Below are 22,983 nucleotides of genomic sequence, written 5' to 3' on the forward strand. Positions count from 1 at the left end.
TCAAGCCATCTTTTGGGTTGATTGTGACATGGAAGGAGGAAATCTGGATTTGATTCTGAGAAGGATTTAAAAGAATTCATTTGGAGTTTGAAAAGCGACATAGGAGGTAAGGATGAGATCTTGCAGATTTATTATTACGGTTCAGGACCTCATAAGTCAATAATGACCTCGAGGCCTTTTGCCTTTATGTGGTTGAATTAAGCTTTGCTGAACATAGAATTGTCCCGTCTTTGACATAGGAGACATGAAAAAAGATAGTTTGATGAAACAGTTCGTGAAGGCATTAAATACTGAAGGTAAATGTTTTCAAATACAAGTGCAAATTCTTACCTGAATAACAACAGCTTGTATATACTGTATCCCAAGGGAATACATTTTTTTGCATACCTTCAACTGTACATAGATATACATACTTTTTCAGCAGGGGGCCAGTTCACTGTCCCTCAGACCTTGTGGGGGGCCGGACTATATTTTTTTTTGGGGGGGGAACCCGTTTTTAAGAGGTTCAGGTTTAAGCTAAGTGCAATTTGTCCTTCACATTTGCCATAATATAGACAGGCACGGATGCTATTTTTTAAGTTCAGCATTTGAACTTTGAAGTGGGAGCATATTTAAATGCTTTAAATATACTGTACCATTAATGCTGACACCCACCCCCAAAATATAATAGCTGAAGCAACCAAAGAAATAACATATAAGGATTATTGCTCTTTCCTGGAATGTTTGGCATTTTGAAACTGTATATTCCAGCTGTATGTGTGAAGTTTCATGTTTTCCAGGGAATAAAGAGCTGCTTTGTGCCTCCACCAAAAGAAAAAAAATATATCATTTTACTGCTGTCTGCACAAAATTGTTTTAATAAACATTATTATTTCCCTGCACAAAGTGTGTAAAGGTGGGCAATGGATTATTGCTGAAGGAAAAAAGTGAAGAAATGTTCATGGGTAAAACTGAGCTAACTTTACTATACACCACAGGTTAAACAAAAAAGAATAAATTTTATCTTTGAAAAAGAACAGGAGCAAGAACAGGAGAACTTCATAAGCTGTAAGGTCAGTAAAACTTGTGCTGCAAAACACATAAAAACATTTTACCTTGCATGAACAATGGCAGAAAGGAGAAAAGCAATGCACTTGCAGAAAGACATTCTGGAAGCAGGAACATGCAAAAGCCATGTGAGTGTAGAAAAAACAAACCCTACACCCAGCACACCATCAGTGGCACAGAAAGCTATAAGGCCTCAGCCACATTTGGACTGTTAATGTGGACTTGAAGATCGTTGTTTCTCCTTTTTAAAAAAACCTCTTCTGCCCAGAACTGCTCTTGCAGAAACTGCTGTATTTGATTGAAACACAAATGTTTCAAAATGTGTGTGTTGGGTTATTGGGTTGTTTTTGTTTCAGTTTTGCTTATATATTTTGAGTTTGAGTTTGAACCACTTTGAGCCTGTGGGTATAGGGAGTTAGATAAATTTAATAAATTATACTAAAATCAGGCCGGATAAAAATTATTACAAGTTCCAGGGTGAGCCCCTGCAGAAGGTTTTCTAATGCCTAAAGGTTTGCCTTGACCCCAAGCCCTAAATCTGGATAAATTGATGACTAGAAAAAGGAGACATTGAAAAAAAACTTACATTGAAACGGTTGGCCGAATAGGGTTTTTTAAACCCTCCCCATACTCTCTCCAGCAGCACCCCCACTCTCCCCGCCCCCCGTTATAATATGTAATAATATGACCCACCTCCAGTGCCTCCGCAAGGAAGGACAGCCGCCGTCATGACCAGCTTCTCCCTCGGGAAGCGGGACAGGAAGCGGAAGCTCCTATTCTCCCGACAGCCTTTTGTTCCTCCGCTCTAGGAATCTCAGCTCTTTATATATATTATAGGTTTATTATAGGTTTGGGTAATGCAGGTGGTCTTTTTGTGGGGGTTGTTGTTTTGATTTTTATTATGTAGTTTGTGGTTTTATATCTTTATTTTATTCTGAGACCCCCGGGAAATCCGGGTATAGGGTGGTATAGAAATTCAAATTCAAATAATTATTATTAGAGGACACTGGAACAATTTTATGGAACCAAGAAGGTAGGAGTCTGAAAAATTTGTAAGCTACTGTGTTAAAGGTTTTTTCCCTGCAGACTGCGTTTCAACTTTCCTGCGTTATTTATGTTCCCACCTTGTGAATGGGCTGGGCGAGGGGGGATGTGTTTGTTTGGGCAGCTTTCTTAGAATCGTGGAGTTGGAAGAGACCCCAAAGGGACCCTGAGAGTCCTCTAGTTCAACCCCCTGCAATACAGGAATCTCAGCTAAAGCATCCCTGGCAGGTGACCATCCAACCTCTGCTTAAAAACCTCCAAGGAAGGTGAAACCGTTCCACTGTCAAACACAGATTCTTATAAGCAAGCACATTGTGATGGAACTGTATCCAAGCCAGGTGGCACTAATAGTGAGGAAAGGATTTGTAACACCCAAGACCTTTTGGGAAAGCCTGCAGAGTTAAGGCGAGCAGATTAAACCCTCAGAGGACCAAAATCTCTACTGCCTGGGGAATCCCCAAACTGAATTGAGCCGCTTTTCCCTGAGATTAAGCACCTGTTGGGAAAAGTGGGACTGACTCCTGAGAAAACCTACATGGTGAGTTGTAAATGGCTTCTTAGGAATTGCACACTTGTTTTGCTATTACTTCTTTTGTAGGCGTTTATTATTTTGTTCCCTAAAATTTACATGCAACTTTACTATACATACATATACATCTATATATATATATATATAAATGTAAAAATGGTGAAATTGTGGGCTCCACTTTTCTCGGTAACCGCTTGACCGATCCCCCTGAAATTTGGACACAACGATCCATGCCACTTCCTGAGTGTTCGCAGAACCTCAGATGCCTCACATCTCTTACCTGTGCAGGTACAGAACTGCTTTTCCACAAACTAAAACAGCGCCCTCAAGTGGCGTTATTCCCTCAGCTCCTCCTCCACCCCCTCCCTCCCCATGGAATCTACGCCACACCCACAAACCCCACCTCCTCCACGAGAGTCCAAGATCTCATCGGAGACACCCGACAGCAGCGTCTTGAGCTCCTACCACCGTCCTCAACTGTTCTCGAAGTATACCTTTCCCTCTCACACTCCATCCATCATCCTAACATTCTCAGATCCTCTCCTCCCAACTTCCATACCGTTCCCTCACATACTCCAAACACTGTCATCTGATCCTTTCCCCTCTCACAATCAGCCCCCCCAGGCCCTCATAAATGCTTTCCTTTCTCATTATCCGCTCCTAAACAACGTCCTCCTAACCTCTCCAGCAGCAGCAGCAGCGTCCTCCAATCCGTTCCCTCACACCTTCCTCCGATCCTTGCCCACAGGCCCTCAGAACCTTTCCGCCATCTTGCTGCCCTCCTAACCAGCGTCCTCCTATCCTTTCTCTCTCACCGTCTTCCGATCCTTTCCCTCTCACAATCACACCCCCCACAGGCCCTCATAACAACTTTCCTGGATCAAGGTCCTCCTAACGTCTCCAGCAGCGTCCTCTGATCCGTTCCCTCTTATCCTTCCTCCGATCTTTGCCCTCTCACAATCACACCCCCCCACAGGCCCTCATAAACGCTTTCCTTCATCTTCATCCCCTCCTAAACAACGACCTCCTAAGCTCTCCACCAGCGTCCTCCGATCCTTTCCCTCTCACAATAACACCCCCCCAGGCCCTCAGAGCCTTTCCGCAATCTTGGTGACCTCCTAAACCAGCGTCCTCCGATCCTTTCCCTCTCACCTTCCTCCGATACCTGCCCTCTCACAATCCCCTTGTGACGGAATAGTGCCTGATGATGACTACAGTTCATCATGGGTTAATCTATCACTCCCAGTTTGGCAGGTGTTCCTTGGGAGGCGGAGCTTGAGGGCATTCTAAATGGCAGTTGGGAGTTGGCAGTTGGAGAGTAGAGTGTCAGAGAGGGATGCAGGAGTTGTAGTAACAAGTCTGTGTTAAATAAAAAGAAGATATGTGCTTTTAAGAACCAAAGAAATTCATGTTTATAAGTTAAATAATAAAGTTAAATGTGCTTAAACGTTTACCGACTCGGCAGTGTCTCAGTGCCTTCAGAGGTGTGACAAAGAGGGGAGAACAAAGCTTTCCTGGGGAAGAGGAAACTGTTGGCTTTTTCTCCTGTCATACAAAGGGCTGGTTAGCGAAGCCGAAGGAGCCACATAGTTGCCTAAGGGAGAGGCACACTGTAGCAGTAGGGATCCATGGGAGGGACTTCCCACTGGTGGCCATAGGTTTCGAACGCAGCGCCTGAGGTACTCTGGAGACAAGTCCAATTTGGACACTCGAGGTTTTCTTCTCCTGTTTGTAGAGAAGCACAGGGAGAGCCTCTGATGGTAAAGCAGTGAGGGGGGGGGGGAAATCCCTCATATTTTTGGTGGCAGCGGGGGGATCGTCACACCCCTCCCAAACAACGTCCTGCAAACCTCTCCAGCAGCATCCTCTGATCCTTCCTCCCCTCCTAAACAACATCCTCCAAACGTCTCCACCACCTTCCTCCGACCCTTTCCCTCTAACATTCACACTCTCACAACCATACCATTCCCTCTGACAATCACACCCTCTTACCATCACTGAACACCCCACACACCCCAATTCCATTATCCAAAAACTCAGTGAAACAACCTACTACAACTCCCCAAGGGAACCACACCACTCCAAATACAATTTGTACTTTCACAAGATCCAGACCGCCCAGGGATAAACTTCAATCAACAAAGCTACAACTCTACAACTCAAAGAAGGACTATAAAGGTAAGATACCCCATCTCTACCGCCACCAACATGACTTCTTATTCCAATACCCCCCACACAACCCCTTAATAAACCCACCTCCCACACTTTCCTAACAGGCCGCTCCAAATACCAATTCTACCTTCCTGAGATCCAGACTGCCCTGGCATAAACTTCCATCACCAAAAATACAAATCCAAAACTCAAAAAAGAACTCTAAAGGTAAGATAACCCATCTGTACCCCGACCTACATGACTTATTAACTTCTTAATACCAACAATACCCCCCACACAACCCCTTAATCAATCCACATCTCAATCTTTACTACGTACATTTCACACACACCCTACAACAATTAACTCCAATCCACGTCCCCCCACAAACCCCGCCTCCGCCACGAGATCCTGTAAAACAGGTGGACTCAGATGCTCAGGGGGATCTGAAGGGGGACTATTACCCTCCATTTGACAGACTAACACACAGCAATGCGTGCAGGGCCAGCTAGTATATATATAAAATCCAGAGTTCTGGAAAAATAAAACAATGAAATTGCCATTTAAAAAAATGTTAAAATGACTAATTATTAAAAATTAATTAAAATGAATGCTAAAACCCGAATTAAAACACATGTCAACATTTGACACATCTGGACAGCCTTGCATGAATAAAAATGTTTTTAGTGGATGCTGAAGATTACAGTGGAAGCGACTGCCTCTTATCAATAGAAAGGGAGTTCCAAAATCGGGGGCAAATATTCTTCAATTTTTTTGACTGCCCTTTTGGGCAATTCGGGAACATTGCAAAACATGCATTTCCAAAATTAATATCCTAAAAAGGTGCAAAGAGAAACGAATCCCCACAATGAACCTCGGATTCCTGGCTTAGATCCTGGCTTTCCTGTGGCCTTCAGCAGCAAACTGGGCCTTAAGGATTTGCTTGCCTGCTTCCTCTCTTGCTCATGTGCCTGGTGGAAAAATGGGCAATCTTTGGCACTAGAAGAGGCAGAGCACAAAGCAGACACATTGGGGTCTGGGCAGGCTCTCCGTCAGTGGTGAGGAACAGCTTGTGCAAGCCTTACACAGCTTGAGAGCCAGCGTGATGTAGTGATTAAGAGCGGTGGACTCGTAATCTGGTGAACCAGGTTTGATTCCCCGCTCCTCCACATGCAGCTGCTGTGTGATCTTCACACAGAGTGTTTGTTGTGAGGGAGGAAGGGAAAGGAGATTGTGAGCTGCTTTGAGACACCTTAAAGGTAAAGGGACCCCTGACCATTAGGTCCAGTCATGGACGACTCTGGGGTTGCGGCGCTCATCTCGCTTTACTGGCTGAGGGAGCAGGCGTACAGCTTCCGGGTCATGGGGCCAGCATGACTAAGCCACTTCTGTATGATTTCTTTCGTGTCTAGTAAGGCTACTACTGCAACTGAAGCTTTTTCCACAATCAGAACATGTATACGGTTTTTCTCCTGTATGATTTCGTTGGTGTCTAGTAAGGCTACTACTGAAACTGAAGCTCCTTCCACACTCTGAACATGTATACGGTTTTTCTCCTGTATGAGTTCTTTGATGCAATGTAAGGGAGCTGCCGCAACTGAAGCTCTTTCCACACTCCAAACATTTATAAGGTCTCTCTCCTGTGTGCAATCTTTGATGCAAGGTAAGGTTGCAACTGTAGCTGTAGCTCTTTCCACACTCCAAACATGTATATCGTTTCTCCCCTATATGAATTCTTTGATGTCGGGAAAGGGAGTCAAGGCGACTGAAACTGTTGCCACATTCCCGGCATTTATACGGTTTGCTGCTTCGATGAATTTGTTGATGTTTAGTAAGCGCATTGCTGTAAGTGAAGCTCTTTCCACACTCAGAACATGTATGCGGTTTCTCTCCTGTATGAATTCGTTGATGCGACTTAAGGGCGCTACTGTGGCTGAAGCTCCTTCCACAATCTGAACATGTATACGGTTTGTCTCCTGTATGAGACCTTTTATGCGATGTAAGGCCATCTTTCTTACTGAAGCTCCTTCCACACTCTGAACATGTATACGGTTTCTCCCCTGTATGAGTTCTTCGGTGGTTAGTAAGGGTACCACTGTGACTGAAGCTCTTTCCACACTCTGTACATTTATACGGTTTCTCCCCAGTATGAGTTCGTAGATGCAAGATAAGGGAACTACTGGCACTGAAGCTCTTTTGACATTCAAAACATTTATAACGTTTCTCTCCTGTATGAGTTGTTTGATGCAAGGTAAGGTTACCACTTTGACGGAAGCTCTTTCCACACTCCAAACATTTATACGGTTTCTCCCCTGTATGAGTTCTTCGGTGGTTAGTAAGGTAACCACTGTCACTGAAGCTCTTTCCACATTCTGAACATGTATACGGTTTCTCCCCTGTATGAGTTCTTCGGTGTCTAGTAAGGCCACCACTCCAACTGAAGCTCTTTCCACACTCCAAACATTTATATGGTTTCTCCTTTGTATGAATTTGTTGGTGTGACGTAAGGCTGCTACTGTAACCAAAGCTCTTTCCACACTTGGAACACGTATACTGTTTCTCCCCTGTATGAGTTCTTCGGTGTCTAGTAAGGGCTCTACTCCAACTGAAGCTCTTTCCACACTCCAAACATTTATACGGTTTCTCTCCTGTATGTACTCTTTGATGTGTGGTCAGAGTTGAGAGACTACCCAATCTCTTTCCACACACGGTGCATTCATGCTTTTTCTCCTCTCTGCGAAATTGATTTTCACCACCCTGAGACGTACCGGATTTACCCTCCAGCTTTTGCTTTTGTCTCCCCTCTTGCCTGCTGCCTCCATCTTGAACCCTCAGCTTCCTTTGCTCCTCCTCCTCTTTGGATCCTTTAGGTGACACTTCTGATTGTTCTCCTTCTGCCAGCATCCATTCAATATCTCCTGTTGGAATAAAAAGGCAAACTGATGAAATGCTAAAGGAGTTTCTTCACCCCAATCATTCAGTCGGGACACAGAGATCAAGGTCCCAGGGCCTTGTGGCAGTTCCCCCACTGCACAAAGTGAAGGTACAGGGAACGAGGCCGAGGGCCTCCTAGGTAGTGGTGCCCACCCTGTGGAATGCACTCCCGTCAAATGTCAAGGAAACAAATAATATCAATATTAGTACAGTGGGACCTCGACTTACGAGCTACTCAACATCCAACGCTTTTGACTTACAAGCAAAAAAAGTGGCCACGCGCTTACAATTTTTTTCGACATCCAAACAGAAAACACGATCGCAGCTAGATGCGGTTTCCTCGACTTACGGATTTTTCCGTTCCCAATGCATTCCTATGGGAAACCGCTTTTCGACCTAAGAGTGTGCATTCGGAACGGATTAAATTCGTAAGTTGAGCTCCCACTGTATTATTATTTATTGAGTTTATAAACCGCCCTATACCCAGAGGTCTTGGCGTGGAAGCTCCTGCAGCCAATCCGAAGCCACAGACGCTCCTGGGTGGGCGGCGGTGCTGCCCGTGGCTTTGGATTGGAGCTTCCTGCAGCCAATCCGAGCTCCGGACGCCTCTGGGCGACGACCCTTCTTTCCTGCTGAGGCAGCTGCGTATGGGTAAGAGCCGAGCGGGAGGAAGCAGCAGTGGCGGAGAGGCTGCCTCCGCCGCCCAGACATGGGCTCTGCACCCTACTGACAGCCTGTCTGAGGTAGAGGATGACGCTGCTGAAGACAAGGCGGCATTAGCGGCTGCAGCATGAGTGGCGTCGGCAGGGGGGGTTCCTTTTGGTAGTGGGGGGTCCTTTTGGGAGGGGGGTGCTTTCAGGAGAGGGTGGGTCCGGCCCCCCACAAGGTCTGAGGGACAGTGGATCGGCCCCCTCCTGAAAAATTTCGCTGACCCCTGCTCCAGAACCTTGCCCAGGAAAGGGAGATTAGCAAGTGGCCGGTAGTTAGTTAGGCTTTCTGAATTCAGGGAAGGTTTCTTAAGGAGTGGTTTTACCACTGCCTCCTTCAAACATGCAGGGACCACTCCCTCTTGTGAAGAGGCATTGATCATCTGCCTGGCCCAGCCAGCTGTTCCCTCCCTGCTGGTTCTTATCAGCCAAGAGGGGCAAGGGTCTAGAGTGCAAATGGTTGCCTTGACTGATCCGAGCACCTTGTCCATATCCTCAGGCCTTACCAACCGAAAAAACTCATCCAACACAACAGGACTAGACTGTGCTCTGAACGCCCCATGGAATTCATCTGCTTTAACAGCAGAGTCAAGGTCTTGGTGGATGCAAGCAATTTTATCTTATTCTATTCCCCCCCTTCAATAAAGTGTATTATAGAAAGTATATATACATGTACAATCAATACAATCAATATACCATTCATAAAATAAAGATTCCAACATAAAATAAAGATACGAAAAATAAAAATTCCAACACTATGACTACCCTCCGCCTCAGCTCGACATCTTTCAATATTCTATACTCATATTTACATTGTGTTTTTGATAGTATTCAACATTCACCTTTTAATTTTGTCATAATGCGATTTAACTTTACACACTTAGTCCATACATATCAACAGGTTTTCTATTGAGCAGTTTTTTTCATTTGGTCCTCAAAGCATTGCCATTCCTTCCTTAATGCCTATCCCAGGGGTCCCCAGACTATGGCCCAGGGGCCACATACGGCCCAGAGGCTCTTTTATGCGGCCCCCGGGGACCCCTGCTGCCCGCTCTTACCGGCGCGGTGTGGCGCAGCTGCCGACTTTTGACCCAGAAAAGCGACGGGAAATAGCTTGTGTGCATGCAAGCGTTATTTCCAGTGTACCTCCGGGTCGGAGGAGGCTTCTGCACATGCGCATAAGCTATTTCCGGCGCTTTCCAGGTTGGGAGTGTGCCAGAAATAGCGTTTGCGCATGGGTGCACACAGCCGCGCGCGCTCCCCCACCCTCCGGCCCACCACGCAATAGGTGCGGTGGGCATCCGGCCCAAAGCCGGGTAAGTTTGGGGACCCCTGGGTCCTATCCAGTCTTCTTTTGTAGGAATAATGTCCCCTTTCCCATTTTTAGCAAGTAATAATCTGGCTGCAGCTGTGCCATATAAGAATAAACTTTTCTTACCCTGTGAGGTGTCCTTTCCTATAATGCCCATTAGGTATGCCTCTGGCTTTTTTCCTATAGGAGCTTTGAGCATCTTTTTTAGTTCTTAATGGATACACTCCCCCAAATTTATTAATTTTCTCACAGCGCCACCATGCATGTATCATTGTTTCTTCTGCATTATTCCATTTCCAACATTAGTTGGATTTGAGTTTATATACGTTGGCTAGTTTGGAAGGTGTCATATACCACCTGTATAACATTTTCATTAAGTTTCCCTTGATAGCGTAACAGGCAGTAAATCTGCTATCTAACCTCCGGAGTCTCTCCCACTGTTCCATCTGTATTGTGTGGCCGCTGTCCTGGGCCCATTTAACCATTACATCCTTTATCTCCTCCTCTTTTAGATCCCATTCCAATAACAGGTCACAAATTTTAGACTCTAGATAATAATTTTTTGTCATTTCATAATAATACTTTTTCTAGTTTGGATTCCTCTTTCCCAAAGCAATTTCTTTTATCTGAATTAAAAACATTGTTCAATTGGTGATATTGAAGTCAATCGGTGATGTAGTGCCTTATCTCTCCGAATGTTTTCAATTTCAGAGGTCCTTGGTCTTCTTTTAATAGTTGACTATGGGTTGCCCAATTTCCCTCCATATTTATTTGTTTGACTGCAAAAGCCTCTACTGGGGATAGCCACCATGGCGTTTGGAGTTCTAATAATGGTTGGTATTTTGTCCACACTTTATAAAGAGCATTTCTGACTAGATGATTAGTGAACCCTTTGTGGACTTTGACCTTATTGTAGCCAAGGTATGCATGCCATCTGTACCTATTGTTGCAACTCTCCAAATCTGTTTTCCCTAATAAGATCCAATCATTAATCCAAAATAGGCACAAGGCTTCGAAATATGTTCTTAATTCGGGGAGTGCGGAATCCCCTTTTTCTTTTTTGTCCGTCAGTAATTTGTATTTTATGCGGGGTTTCTTACCCTGCCATATGAACCTGGTCAGATCTCTCCTCCAGTCATTGAAGCATTCTGGCAAGCCATTTTAACAACAAAATGCTTTGCAAACAAGTCAAAGCGAGCTACCGTTGGTTCTACCACCTCCTTTGGGCCAGCCTGTAAAAGGCCCCGTACAACCCGGAAAAGTTCTGCCGGACATGAGGATGCAATGGAGGCAGAAAACTATGCTTGCTTTGCTGCTTTCACTGCCACTAGATAGGCTTGATAATGAGCCCTTAGCAGTGTTTGGTTGCATCATTTGGATCTTTCATCCACTTGCGTTCAGTCTCCCAGCTTGGAGTGTACCAGTGGACCAGTCGGGCTCCACAAAGGGGGAGAGGATGCTCAGGAGTATTAATATTATTATTATTAGTAGTAGTATTACTAGTAGTATTATCATTATTAGCCTGTCTGTATAAGGGCTCAGCCACACTTGGACTTTTAATGTGGACTTGAAGTTCCTTGTTTCCCCTTTTTAAAAACCTCTTCTGCCCAGAACTGCTCTTGCAGAAACTGCTGTAATTTATAGAAACACAAATATTTCAAACGTGTTCGGGGTGGGGGTTATTGGGTTGTTTTTGTTTATGTAATTTCAGGTTTTATATTGTAATTTTATCCTGTGATGCCTATGGGTATAGGGAGGTATATAAATTTAATAAATTATAGTAAAATCAGGGTTAGAGAAAAATGATTACAAATTTCAGGGTGAGCCCATACAAAAGGTTTTCCAATGCTTAAGGGTTTGCCTTGACCCCAAGCCCTATGAGGAGACCAAGGAAGGTCACCCACCTGCCCAAGTTGGCCTGTAGGGAAGAGAGCAGGAGGAGAAAGAATCGGCCCTTCCATTGGGAAAAGATGTCCTAGACCCATACAAAGGGGGGCGGGTGTCCTATAAATGCATTATTTTAGCAGAATAGTGTACAGAAATGCATTAACAATGGCAAATGTAAATATTATGGGAAATATCCTTTACAAAAGCGTGTGCATTAGGAGAGATCTGCACCAAAATGCTGGACGATTTTCAGGAGGTTTTTGAAAAAAATAAGATGTGAAAATCTGGATAAATTGATGAATAGAAAAAGGAGACACAGGGAAAAAACCTTACGATTAAACGGTTTGCCGAATAGGGTTTTTTGATCCCTTCCCATACTCCCTCCAGCAGCAGCAGCACCCCCCCCCCCCAAGTTATAATACATAATAATATCACCAACCTCCAGCGCCTCCGGGAGGAAGGAAAGCCGCCGCCATCACTGACAGGGAAGTCGGACAGGAAGCGTAAGCTCGTATTGTCCCGACAGCCGTTTCCCCTCCGCTCTAGGAATCTCAGCTCTGTCGCCGCTGCTCTTAACCGTTTCGGAGCCGATCGGCAGGAGCCTCTGGGCTGCTCCGGGCAGAGAACGAGGAGAGGCACTCGCCTCGCCTCCGGAAAGTCCCGCTGGATCAGCTGCACGGGCGCCCCAAAACGTTTCCTGTGGGTACATAGATATCCAATCCAAATATGCAATAAATGACTTTCCCTCGCCCCCTTCTGTTTCCATTCCCCCCACCCTATTCTCCTTGCATATCATTATATTTCTCCAAATAATTTCAACATGTCCCCCCCTCCTAATTCTAGTCTTCATAAATGTTACCTCAAACCTGCCAATGTTTTGACGTTTTTACAGTGTTCTCTAAAATAGTCTATAAAGTTTTCCCATTCTTGATAGATTTTTTCCTCATCTTAGTGCCTGATCTTCACAGCAAGTTTAGCCATTTCGGCAGAGTCAATCATCTTAGTTTTCCATTCTTCTTTCGTTGGGACCCTTTCTTCTTTCCGCATCTGGGCTGGTAGCATTCTGGCCGCTGTAGTCACATAAATAAATAGTCTCTTTTGCTTCCTTGGCAATTCTTCTCCTATTACACCTAGAAAAAAAGCCTCTAGCTGTTGTTTTTTACAAATGTAATTTTAAACATTTTAAAAGTTCATTGTATATAATCTCCCAGAAGCCCTTTATTTTCTTACATGTCTACCACATATGAAAAAAAAAGTTCCTTCCTTATCCTTACATTTCCAGCATAAATTAGAGGTATCTTTATACATTTTAGCAAGCTTTACTGGAGTCAAATACCATCGGTACATCATCTTCATAGAATTTTCTTTTAATGAGCTACATGCCGTGAATTTTAAAATATATTTCCACAGCTTTTCATCACATGATTCAAGTGATATATTTCTTTTGCCCAGTGAGATAGAATATTCCAGGCTGTGAGGTCTTTTCCTGCTTTGCTAAACAAGGCACCAGATCACATAGAGATATGCTAAAACATACTGACTTATAACACATATCTACACAGCAGACCTTGACCACAGCTCCATGAGGTTTTTTCCAAATGCGGACATTGCACTGCATGTAGGTATGCATGACAAGTAAAAGAGTTTTCTAACAGAAGAGGCTTTAAGTTTACCATACAATCTTTTGCCACATTGTTTATATAATTAAGTGCATTTGTGGCTTTTTATAGCTTAGGGTAGGGGGGGGGTAAAGGAGGAGAGGCAGAACCATGTATTATATGCAACCTTCAGCTCCTTGGAGGAAAAGGCAGGATATCGAATCGGAGAATTGGAAAGTTGGAATGGGCCCGATGTTTCCTCCTCCCTGCTGAGATGTACAGAGGAAATACTGAGGCACCCACTTGGAAGGCTTTAAAAAGAGGATTTTATAATTTTGTGACTACAAACCCTGTATATTTTTGTTTTATTTATTTATGTTTATTATCTTCCTTACTCGAATAATTAGACAATAACAGCTTTTTATAGGGTTGGGTAAGGCAGGTGTTCGTTTGGGGGGCTATTGTGTTGTTTTTTTCATTTTTATTATGTATTTTTTGGTTTTAAATCTTGACCTTATTCTGTGAACCACCCTGAGACCCCTGGGTATAGGGCGGTATATAAATTCTAATTCTAATTCTAATTCTAATAATAATAATAATAATAATAATAATAATGGGAATTGGAACAATTTTATGGAACCAAGAAGATGGCAGCCAGAAAAAGTCTGGGAGCTACTGTGTTAAAAGGGAGTGGGGTCGCAGATTGCATTTCAATTTTCCTGCGTTATTTATGTTCCTGCCTTGTGAATGGGCTGGGCGAGGGGGGATGTGTTTGTATGGACAGCTTTCTTAGAATCGTGGAGTTGGAAGGGACCCCAAAGGGACCCCGAGGGTCCTCTAGTCCAACACCCTGCAATACAGGAATTCAGCTAAAGCATCGCTGACAGATGGCCATCCAACCTCTACTTAAAAACCTCCAAGGAAGGGGAAACCATTCACTGTCAAACACAGATTCTTATAAGTTATTACATTCTGATGGAACTTTACCTGAGCCAGGTGGCACTCAAAGTGAGGAAAGGATCTGTAACAAACACCCAAGACCTTTTGGGAAAGCCTGCTGAATTAAGGCAAGCAGATAGGATGGAAAAGAATACTTTCCTCTCTCATTGCATTTATCCCTCAGAGGACCCAAATCTCTTCTGCCTGGGGAATCCCAAAACTGAATTTATATGCTTTTCCCTGAGATTAAGAAGCTGTTGGGAACAGTGGGACTGACTCCTGAGAAAACCTACATGGGGGGTGGGTGGGGGTTGTAAATGGCTTCTTAGGAATTGCACACTTGTTTTGCTATTACGTACATCTTTTGTATTATTATTCTAGATGCTCCTTGGAGTTCTTAAACTGAAGCGTACTTAACCTGAAGCGAACTTTCCCATTGAAAGTAATGGAAAGTGGATTAATCCGTTCCAGAGAGGTTCGCGGAGTACTCAACCTGAAGCGTATTTAACCCGAAGTATGAGTGTAATTGGTTCTGGAAGTCCGTACTTAACCTAAAGCGAACTTTCCCATTGAAAGTAATGGAACGTGGATTAATCCGTTCCAGACAGGTCCGCGGAGTACTTAAACTGAAAGTAGTCAAACCGAGGCGTACTTAAACCGAGGTATGACTGTATATTAAAAATCCACAGTTCAGGAAAAATAAAACAATGAGATTGTCAGTAAAAAAAAAGTTAAAATGACTATTTAATTATTAAAAAATATTAAAATAAATGACATTTGACACATCTGGAAAGGCTTGCATGAACAAAAATGTCTTTAGCGGGTGCGGAAGAGTACAGTGAAAACAACTGGGAGGGAGTAGACAGGGAGTTCCAAAGTCGGGGGCAAATATTCTTCAATTTTTTTGACTGCCCTTTTGGGCAAATTGGGAACATTGCAAAACATGCATTTCCAAAATTAATATCCTAAAAAGGTGCACAGAGGAACAGATCCCCACAATGAACCTAGGATTCCTGGCTTAGATCCTGGCTTTCTTGTGGCCTTCAGCAGCAACCTGGGCCTTAAGGATTTGCTTGCCTGCTTCCCCTCATCCTCATGTGGCTGGTGGAAAAATGGGCAATCTTTGGCAAAGAAGTGGCAGAGCACCAAACAGACACATTGGGGTCTGGGCAGGCTCTCAGTCAGTGGCAAGGAACAGATTGGGCAAGCCTTATACAGCTTGAGAGCCAGCATGGTGTAGTGGTTAAGAGTAGTGGACTTGTAATCTGGGGAACTGGGTTCGATTCCCCGCTCCTCCACATGCAGCTGTTGGGTGACCTTGGGCTAGTCACACTTCTCTGAAGTCTCTCAGCGCCACTCACCTCACAGAGTGTTTGTTGTGGGAGAGGAAGGGAAAGGATTGTGAGCCGCTTTGAGACTCCTAAGGGTAGTGATAAAGCGGGATATCAAATCCATACTCTCCTTCTCCTTCTCCCCTTCCTCCATGCCCTGCCCCTTCTCCAGAGAGTTAGAAAGAGAGGAGCTATTGCCAAATCTCTGTAAAAGTCTGAACCAGGGCTATTTATCTGAGCCTTAATAGGCCTTGTCCTGCTGCCCTGACCCATCCGGTATTCAAAGGTGAGGTGCATTTATGCTCTGCCTGGCTAGAAGAGCCAGGCTGCTAATGGAATGCATCACTATACCATTTAAGAGCAGTATGGGGAGCAGGCCCAAGCTAATGTTATTAAAGGTCATGCCAGCCTTATACGTGGGATGAAAGCACCCAAAATGTCCAACCAAAGAAGAATGGCAACTTAAGTTGACATAATATGCGCAGCTTGCAGACTTAACATATAGAATAAGAGAATAAGAAGAACATACGCTTAGAGAAGATTGGGAAACATTTATTGAATATCCGGGGGGGGGGGGGGGGGAAACTGTGTACAGCCGAAAACGCTGGCAGCATTAAGATAAATTCAACAGTGTAAACAAGTTATGATGTATGCAATAATGGAAAACCGATTGGTATAGTTTCTGTAAAATATGCAGGGATTTATGATATGTAAAATGAACCATGGAAACAGAAGAAGGGAAATCATCGATATCTTAAGGATGTAAAACTTAGTACTCTGAAATATACAACAGAAAATTTTATATATATAACCCAAAATGCTAAGTAAAGGGATGCCAACTTGAACAAAATATTGGAGGGGCCCAGGTAAGCCCCACTCCACATAATTGATCATATGACACCCCCCACACACTATTTGAATGGCAATGCCCATTAATTTTGGGGAGCCCAGGCCCCTCAAATATTTCATTGGGGGCTGAACAAACTTCAGCCCCTGGGAGCTGGGATCTATGGACTATAGAATTCTAATATATAATTCTGTGATGCTATACACCTTCTGCCAGAGGCAGTTATGTCAATTGGTACGTTTATGGAAGTTACGAACAGTCTTATGTGTTAGAGCAGTGGTTTTCAACCAGGGTGCTGTGACTCCCTGGGGTGCCTTGAATTATGGTCAGGGGTGCTGCAGGCAACCCTGGCCTCTGTCACTCTTTCCTTCTCTCTCTCTTCTGATGTCTCTACCTCCCAAAGGCTTGTACGTGAGGGAGTCCAACCAGCCAGCCCACCAGCCCCTGGTGTTGGGAATGGACAGGTTCCAGGCCCTTGTGGAGCAGTGTGAGGAGGCACCTCTCTGTGGGGCAGGAGGGGGCAGCTCAGAGACCAGGGGCGGCAGCAGGAGCTGCCCAGAGGACTCTCAAGGAGAGGAGACTGAGGGAACACCTTACAAGGGACAGTGTTCAAAAAAAGGGTGAGAGGCTGCCAATTCTGCAGGTAAAGGGTGACACAACTGGGCTCCTGAGCCCCACAGGGGTGCCACAGAAAGAATGTAGTTGGTCAGGGGAACTGTGGACCCAAAAAGGTTGAAAGCCTCCATGTTCTGCCCGGACACTGAGGTCCAGCACTGAGGGCCTTCTGGCAGTTCCCTCGCTGCGAGAAGCCAAGTTACAGGAAACCAGGCAGAGGGCCTTCTCGGTAGTGGCACCCGCCCTGTGGAACGCCCTCCCACCAGATGTCAAAGAGAAAAACATCTACAGTACCAGACTTTTAGAAGACATCTGAAGGCAGCCCTGTTCAGGGAAGCTTTTAATGTTTAACAGACCATTGTATTTTAATATTTTGTTGGAAGCCGCCCAGAGTGGCTGGGGAAACCCAGCCAGATGGGCGGGGTATAAATATTCTTCTTCTTCGTCTTCTTCTTCTTCTTCAGCAGGCATCCCCAAACTTCGGCCCTCCAGATGTTTTGGACTACAATTCCCATCATCCCTGACCACTGGTCCTCTTAGCTAGGGATCATGGGAGTTGTAGGCCAAAACATCTGGAGGGCCGCAGTTTGGGGATGTTCTAGAGCATCTGAGCACTAGGCCTGTTCTGTTGTGCTGTGTTCCGCCTCAGTTAGTCAGTCTGTAACAGCTTTTGTCCTAGATTCAAATCTATGTACTGTAATATGTATTAGCAGGATAAGTCTGCCTTGTACATTTAATCTAACAAGTGCAAGTACGCTGAGTAAAAGTTATCATTGCATCTTCTATACTGTTCTAATTTCTCTCTTGACTGCGTATTGAGGTTTAATATACAGTATATGTTTTTCAACAACATTTGTTCATTAGAGCTGTGATCTGAGGGGCTATACTCTCATTGCAAAGATCTACTTTATATAAGTGACAGAATACCAGTGAATGCATTTCTGTCTATGAAAAATATCAGATCAATTCACACCAGATTAACAAATCTTGCGGATTTGGAGAAATATTTAAGCAACGCTATATACAAGTGATGAATACATGGGAAATAATGCATGGGAAAGAAAATAGAACATAGCTATGCAAATCTAACTCTGATCAGGAGAACAATATGCAACACAGCCACTAAAAGGAATAAAAATTCTAATGGAAGCAAATTCTAATTCTGAACACGATCATTGGTTTACTCTCTGTAAGAGTTATTTGATATGATTAAAGATCTTCCCACACTCCAACCCTTTCTAAGATGTTTTCCTTGTACGAGTTCTTTACTGTTTAGAAAGGCCCGTCACTGAAGTTATTTCCATACACCAGACATTTCTAAGATTTCCTCCCTGTATGAGTTCTTTGGTGTCTAGTAAGGTGACTACCGCACATGAAGCTCTTTCCACACTCCAAACATGTATATCATTTCTCCGCTATATGAATTTTTTGATGCCGGGAAAGGTGGTCAAGGCGACTGAAGCTCTTGCCACATTCCCAGCATTCATAAGGTTTGCTCCCTTGATGAGCTTGTTGATGTCTAGTAAGCCCTTTGTTGCGAGTGAAGCTCTTTCCACACTCCAAACACGTATGCTGTTTCTCCCCTGTATGAATTCGTTGATGCGACTTAAGGTGGCTACTCTGACTGAAGCTCATTCCACAGTCTGAACATGTATACGGTTTTTCCCCTGTATGAGATCTTTGATGCAAAGTAAGGTGACCACTCCGACTGAAGCTCATTCCACACTCTGAACATGTATACGGTTTCTCCCCTGTATGAATTCTTTGATGCAAGGTTAGGGTACCATTTTGAGTGAAGTTCTTTCCACACTCTAAACATGTATACGGTTTCTCCCCTGTATGAGTTCTTTGATGCGAGGTAAGGTTACCACTATCACGGAAGCTCTTTCCACACTCCAAACATTTATACGGTTTCTCTCCTGTGTGTATTCTTTGATGTAAAATAAGAGCTGAGCAACTACCCAATCTCTTTCCACACACTGTGCATTCATGCTTTTTCTCATCTCTGTGAATTTGATTACCACCACCCTGAGACGTACCGGAGTCACCCTCCGGCTTGTGCTTTCGTCTCCCCTCTCGCCTGCTGCCTCCATCTTGAACCCCCAGATTCCTTTGCTCCTCCTCCTCTTTGGATCCTTTTGGTGACACTTCTGATTGTTCCCCTTCTGCCAGCATCCCTTCAACATGTCCTGATGGAATAAAAAGGCAAACTGATGAAATGCTAAAGGAGTGTCTTCACCCCAATCACTGAGATCCAGGTCCCAGGCGCATCTGGCGGTTCCCTCACTGCACGAAGTGAAGTTACAGGGAACAAGGAAAGAGGGCCTTCTCGGTAGTGGTGCCCACCCTGTGGAACGCTATCCCGTTAGATGTCAAGCAAACAAATTACTATACAACTTTTAGAAGACATCTGAACACAGCCCTGTATAGGGAAGTTTTTAATGTTTTATTATGCTTTTATATTTGTTGGAAACGGAGGGAAAGGGTGGGAAAGCAGCCAGGAAGTGCTTTTTATGTGACCAACCCGGCCATTTTGCTCAATCTTGCCAAAGTCTGCTACTATGGTAACTAGAGTTTCATTCCCACAAAATCGCCCTTCCAGAAAGTACTGTATTGTATTAATTACTGTATTGTATTAATTCTCGAATGATGGAAGCTAAGCATTTGGTGGAGTCAGCTCCTCCCCGAAACAGGCTCAAGGGGAAATAAGAGAGACCCGCTCGAGAGGGGAAGACCCAAGCTGGGAAATGCCTTGTGAATCCTTACCCAATGAAGGAGCACCTTCGTCTTCCTCCTGCTTGATCCACCACTTGGAGAGAGGTATCTGCCTGGGGTCTGATGGGTCCTCCTCTGCCTCAGGAAAGTTCACGGCTTCTTCTGAAAATAGTCCCTGCAGTTGAAAGAGCAGCAAGGATCAGAAAGAGAAAAGAGAGAGTGGGGGAGAGAGAAAGAGAGAGAGAGAGAGAGATTAGGAAACAGATGAGCGGTCCTCTCCTTGCAGGACTTCCAGAATGGGTGAAAAGTGGACAACCGTTGCACACTTTGGCAACGTCCTTGGAAATATTCTCAGCCCCTTGGAACTACCAGGATGAAGCCCTCTCTCACCTGCTGCTCCTCCTCCTGCTTCACATCTTCTGCTCGGCTCGAGAGGAAACCTTCGGCCAGGGCCACTGCCTGGGAACCAGTCTCTGCCCCACGTTCCCTCACCCAGTTCTCCATCTCTGTGGGGAGGACATCCAGGAGCTGCTCTAGGAGAACCAGATCAGACTTTTCGTGTCTATCGCTCTGGCCGCAGTCACTCAAGGCAAAGGTGGCGGAGTCAGCAGCAAACCTCTCGGCGGACCATGGTAGAGAAACTGTCTGAAGTGCAGGAGCTGAGCATCTGAGCTGAGGGCGTCCTCCTTGTTCAGGATCTTCTGCAAGGTTCCTTCCCAGAATCCTCCGCTTCTCCCTGTCTCGATGGAATGAACAGCTTCTCTAAGCAGAGTCTTCTTATTCCATCTGTGCTTCAAGGCAGCCACCAAGAAGGTTGAAAGAACGCCTCCCTGCTCTGCCAATTTTGGTCATAAAGCAAAATCTGCCCTCCAAAATGTGGGTCCTGCAAAGTCAACAAGAAGAAAATACCTCCACTGGTTGCTGATTTACTACCAGGCCAAGTTCAAATTGTTACCATAAAGTCTTTAAGAATCTGGGATTGTTTTACCCAAATGAATGTTATTAAGGGTGCCCAGCTTTGTCAGGAGAGATCCCGGTTCTCCATCACAGAGTTACAGTTTGCTCTGGAAAACTGTTTAACCATCAATCCCACTTCACAGAGTCTGGTAATTGTAGCTCTGCAAGGGGAATTGGGGTGTGTGTGTTTCTCCCTCTCTCCTCCAGCTCTCAGCACCCTTAAAAAAAAAACTACAGCTACCAGATTTCTGGGAACAAGGACTGTTTGAACCAGCATCATGGTGCTTTAATGTATGATGTGTATGTGGCCAGAATCCCCAGTAGGTGGGGATTTGGAGAAAGTGATCCTGCTCCAAAGCAGGCCAGATCAATCACAGACTATTACAGTCATACCTCGGTTTGAGTACTTTCAGTTTAATAATAATAATAATTTATAATAATTTATTATTTATACCCCACCCATCTGGCTGGGTTCCCCCAGCCACTCTGGGCGGCTTCCAACAAAATATTAAAATACAGAAATCCATCAGGCATTAAAAGCTTCCCTGAACAGGGCTGCCTTGAGATGCCTTCTAAAGGTCTGGTAGTTGTTGTTTTCTTTGACCTCTAGTGGGAGGTCAAAGTACTCTGCGGACCCGTCTGGAACAGATTAATCCACTTTACATTATTTTCAATGGGAAAGTTCGCTTCAGGTTAAGTACGCTTCAGTTTAAGTACTCCGCGGACCTGTCTGGAACGGATTAATCCACTTTCCATTACTTTCAATGGGAAAGTTCGCTTCAGGTTAAGTACGCTTCAGGTTAAGTACAGACTTCCAGAACCAATTGTGTACTTAAACCGAGGTACCACTGTATTAGAGAATATAAGCAAGAGAAGAGGAAGCAACAGTGCTTATTTTCCTTCAGTTCAGCCTCAATGCAAAAGAACACTATGGAAAGTTCCCATGGAGCAAGTGAATTGGGAAACCCTTGTACATTTGGAGGATGTACACTGGTACCCTTGTGGAAAATGAAAATAGAATTTTAAATATTTTAAGGTATGACAAGGAGCACATGTATTAAATGTCCTTCACATTTGCCATAATCTAGATAGGTGTGGATGCTATTTTTTAAGTTCAGCATTTGAACTCTAAAGTGGTAGCATTTAATTATAAAAAGGTAAAGGGACCCTGACCATTAGGTCCAGTCGCAGACGACTCTGGGGTTGTTGCACTCATCTCGTTCTATAGGTCGAGGGAGCCGGTGTTTGTCCGCAGACAGTTTCCGGGTCATGTGGCCAGCATGACTAAGCCGCTTCTGGTGAACCAGAGCAGTGCACGGAAACACCTATTTCCACCTATTTATCTACTTGCACTTTGACGTGCTTTTGAACTGCTAGGTGGGCAGGAGCAGGGACTGAACAACAGGAGCTCACCCCGTCGTGGGGATTCGAACTGCTGACCTTCTGATCAGCAAGCCCTAGGCTCAGTGGTTTATACCACAGCGCCATCCGCACCTGACACTCTGTAGAGAATCCCAAATTGTTCTTGTTTCTCCTTTTTTTAAAAAAACTCTTCTGCCCAGAACTGCTCTTGCAGAAACTGCTGTATTTGATTGGAACAAAATGTTTTAAAATGTGTGTGTTGGGGGGCTATTGGGTTGTTTTTGTTTCAGTTTTGCTTATGTTCTTTGGTTTTTATATTGTAATTTTATCCTGTGAGCCTGTGGGTACAGGGAGGTATATAAATTTAATAAATTATGGTAAAAACAGGCCAGATAAAAATTATTACAAGTTGCAGGGTGAATACAAGTTTGCATTGAAACGGTTTGCCTAATAGGTTTTTTTTTAATCCCTCCGCATACTCCCTCCAGCAGCACCCCCCCCCAGTTATAATATATAATAATATGACCCACCTCCAGCGCCTCCGCGAGGAAGGACAGCCGCCGCCGCAAATCCCTGGGCAAGCGAGACAGCAAGCGGAAGCTCCACTTCTCCCGACAACCTTTTTTCTTCCGCTCTAGGGATCTTAGTTCTGTTGCCGCTGCTCTTAACCATTTCGGAGCCGAGGGGCAGGAGCCTCTTGGCTTCTCTGGGTAGAGAGCCAGGATTGGCGCTCGTCTCGCCTCCGGGAAGCCACGCTGCCGCTGGATCACGTGCACGGGAGCCATAAAACTTTTTCTAAACTATTTTTTTTTAAAGAAAATATTTCCTTTTCAAATTTCAAAATAATAACATTCATCCTTTTGGTATACTGTACTAAAGTCCTTTACCAAGAAGCTGGTCTGGCTACTTCAGTAATGGATTTTCCCAAATCCAAAGCAATAAAAACTTCTGAATTCAATTCCTAGAACTTTACTTATTCTAACCCTGATCCAGAGCCAAAACTGGAAG

At 44.5% G+C, this 22,983-nt stretch overlaps 2 protein-coding genes across 2 annotated transcripts in view; both read right to left on the reverse strand.

Moving 5' to 3' along the window:
- Positions 1–22,540, reverse strand: part of LOC118081404 (zinc finger protein 883-like) — a 29,003-nt gene extending 6,463 nt beyond the window's left edge. Inside the window, exons 1-3 of the mRNA XM_060269503.1 lie at positions 22,506–22,540; positions 12,051–12,308; positions 7,540–7,689 (exon numbers count right to left, since the gene is read on the reverse strand). Coding sequence (XP_060125486.1) covers positions 7,540–7,689; positions 12,051–12,087 — 187 coding nt within the window. The 5' untranslated portion in view covers positions 12,088–12,308; positions 22,506–22,540. The remainder of the gene's footprint in view (positions 1–7,539; positions 7,690–12,050; positions 12,309–22,505) is intronic.
- LOC132591384 (zinc finger protein 345-like) lies at positions 1,728–22,355 on the reverse strand. The gene is made up of 4 exons (XM_060269878.1): positions 20,047–22,355; positions 19,708–19,831; positions 18,396–19,130; positions 1,728–7,458 (listed from the first exon to the last, which is right to left on the reverse strand). The coding sequence occupies exons 1-4, from the start codon at positions 20,158–20,160 to the stop codon at positions 6,149–6,151; spliced, it is 2,283 nt and encodes a 760-aa protein (XP_060125861.1). The 5' UTR covers positions 20,161–22,355; the 3' UTR covers positions 1,728–6,148.
- Positions 22,541–22,983: the final 443 nt, after the last annotated feature.

The sequence above is a fragment of the Zootoca vivipara genome, chromosome 2 (genome assembly GCF_963506605.1).
Source record: "Zootoca vivipara chromosome 2, rZooViv1.1, whole genome shotgun sequence".
NCBI lineage: Eukaryota > Metazoa > Chordata > Lepidosauria > Squamata > Lacertidae > Zootoca > Zootoca vivipara.

Bases quoted from the DNA above. Each gene is read 5' to 3' on its own strand.
- LOC132591384 (XM_060269878.1), bottom strand. From the start codon at position 20,160: ATGGAGAACTGGGTGAGGGAACGTGGGGCAGAGACTGGTTCCCAGGCA. The intron at 19,131-19,707 runs GTAAGGATTCAC...TTATTCCATCAG, and splicing joins CGAAGGTGCTCCTTCATTGG to GACATGTTGAAGGGATGCTG. The intron at 7,459-18,395 runs GCCTTGACCACC...AGAGATTGGGTA, and splicing joins ATGTGGCAAGAGCTTCAGTC to GTCTCTCAACTCTGACCACA.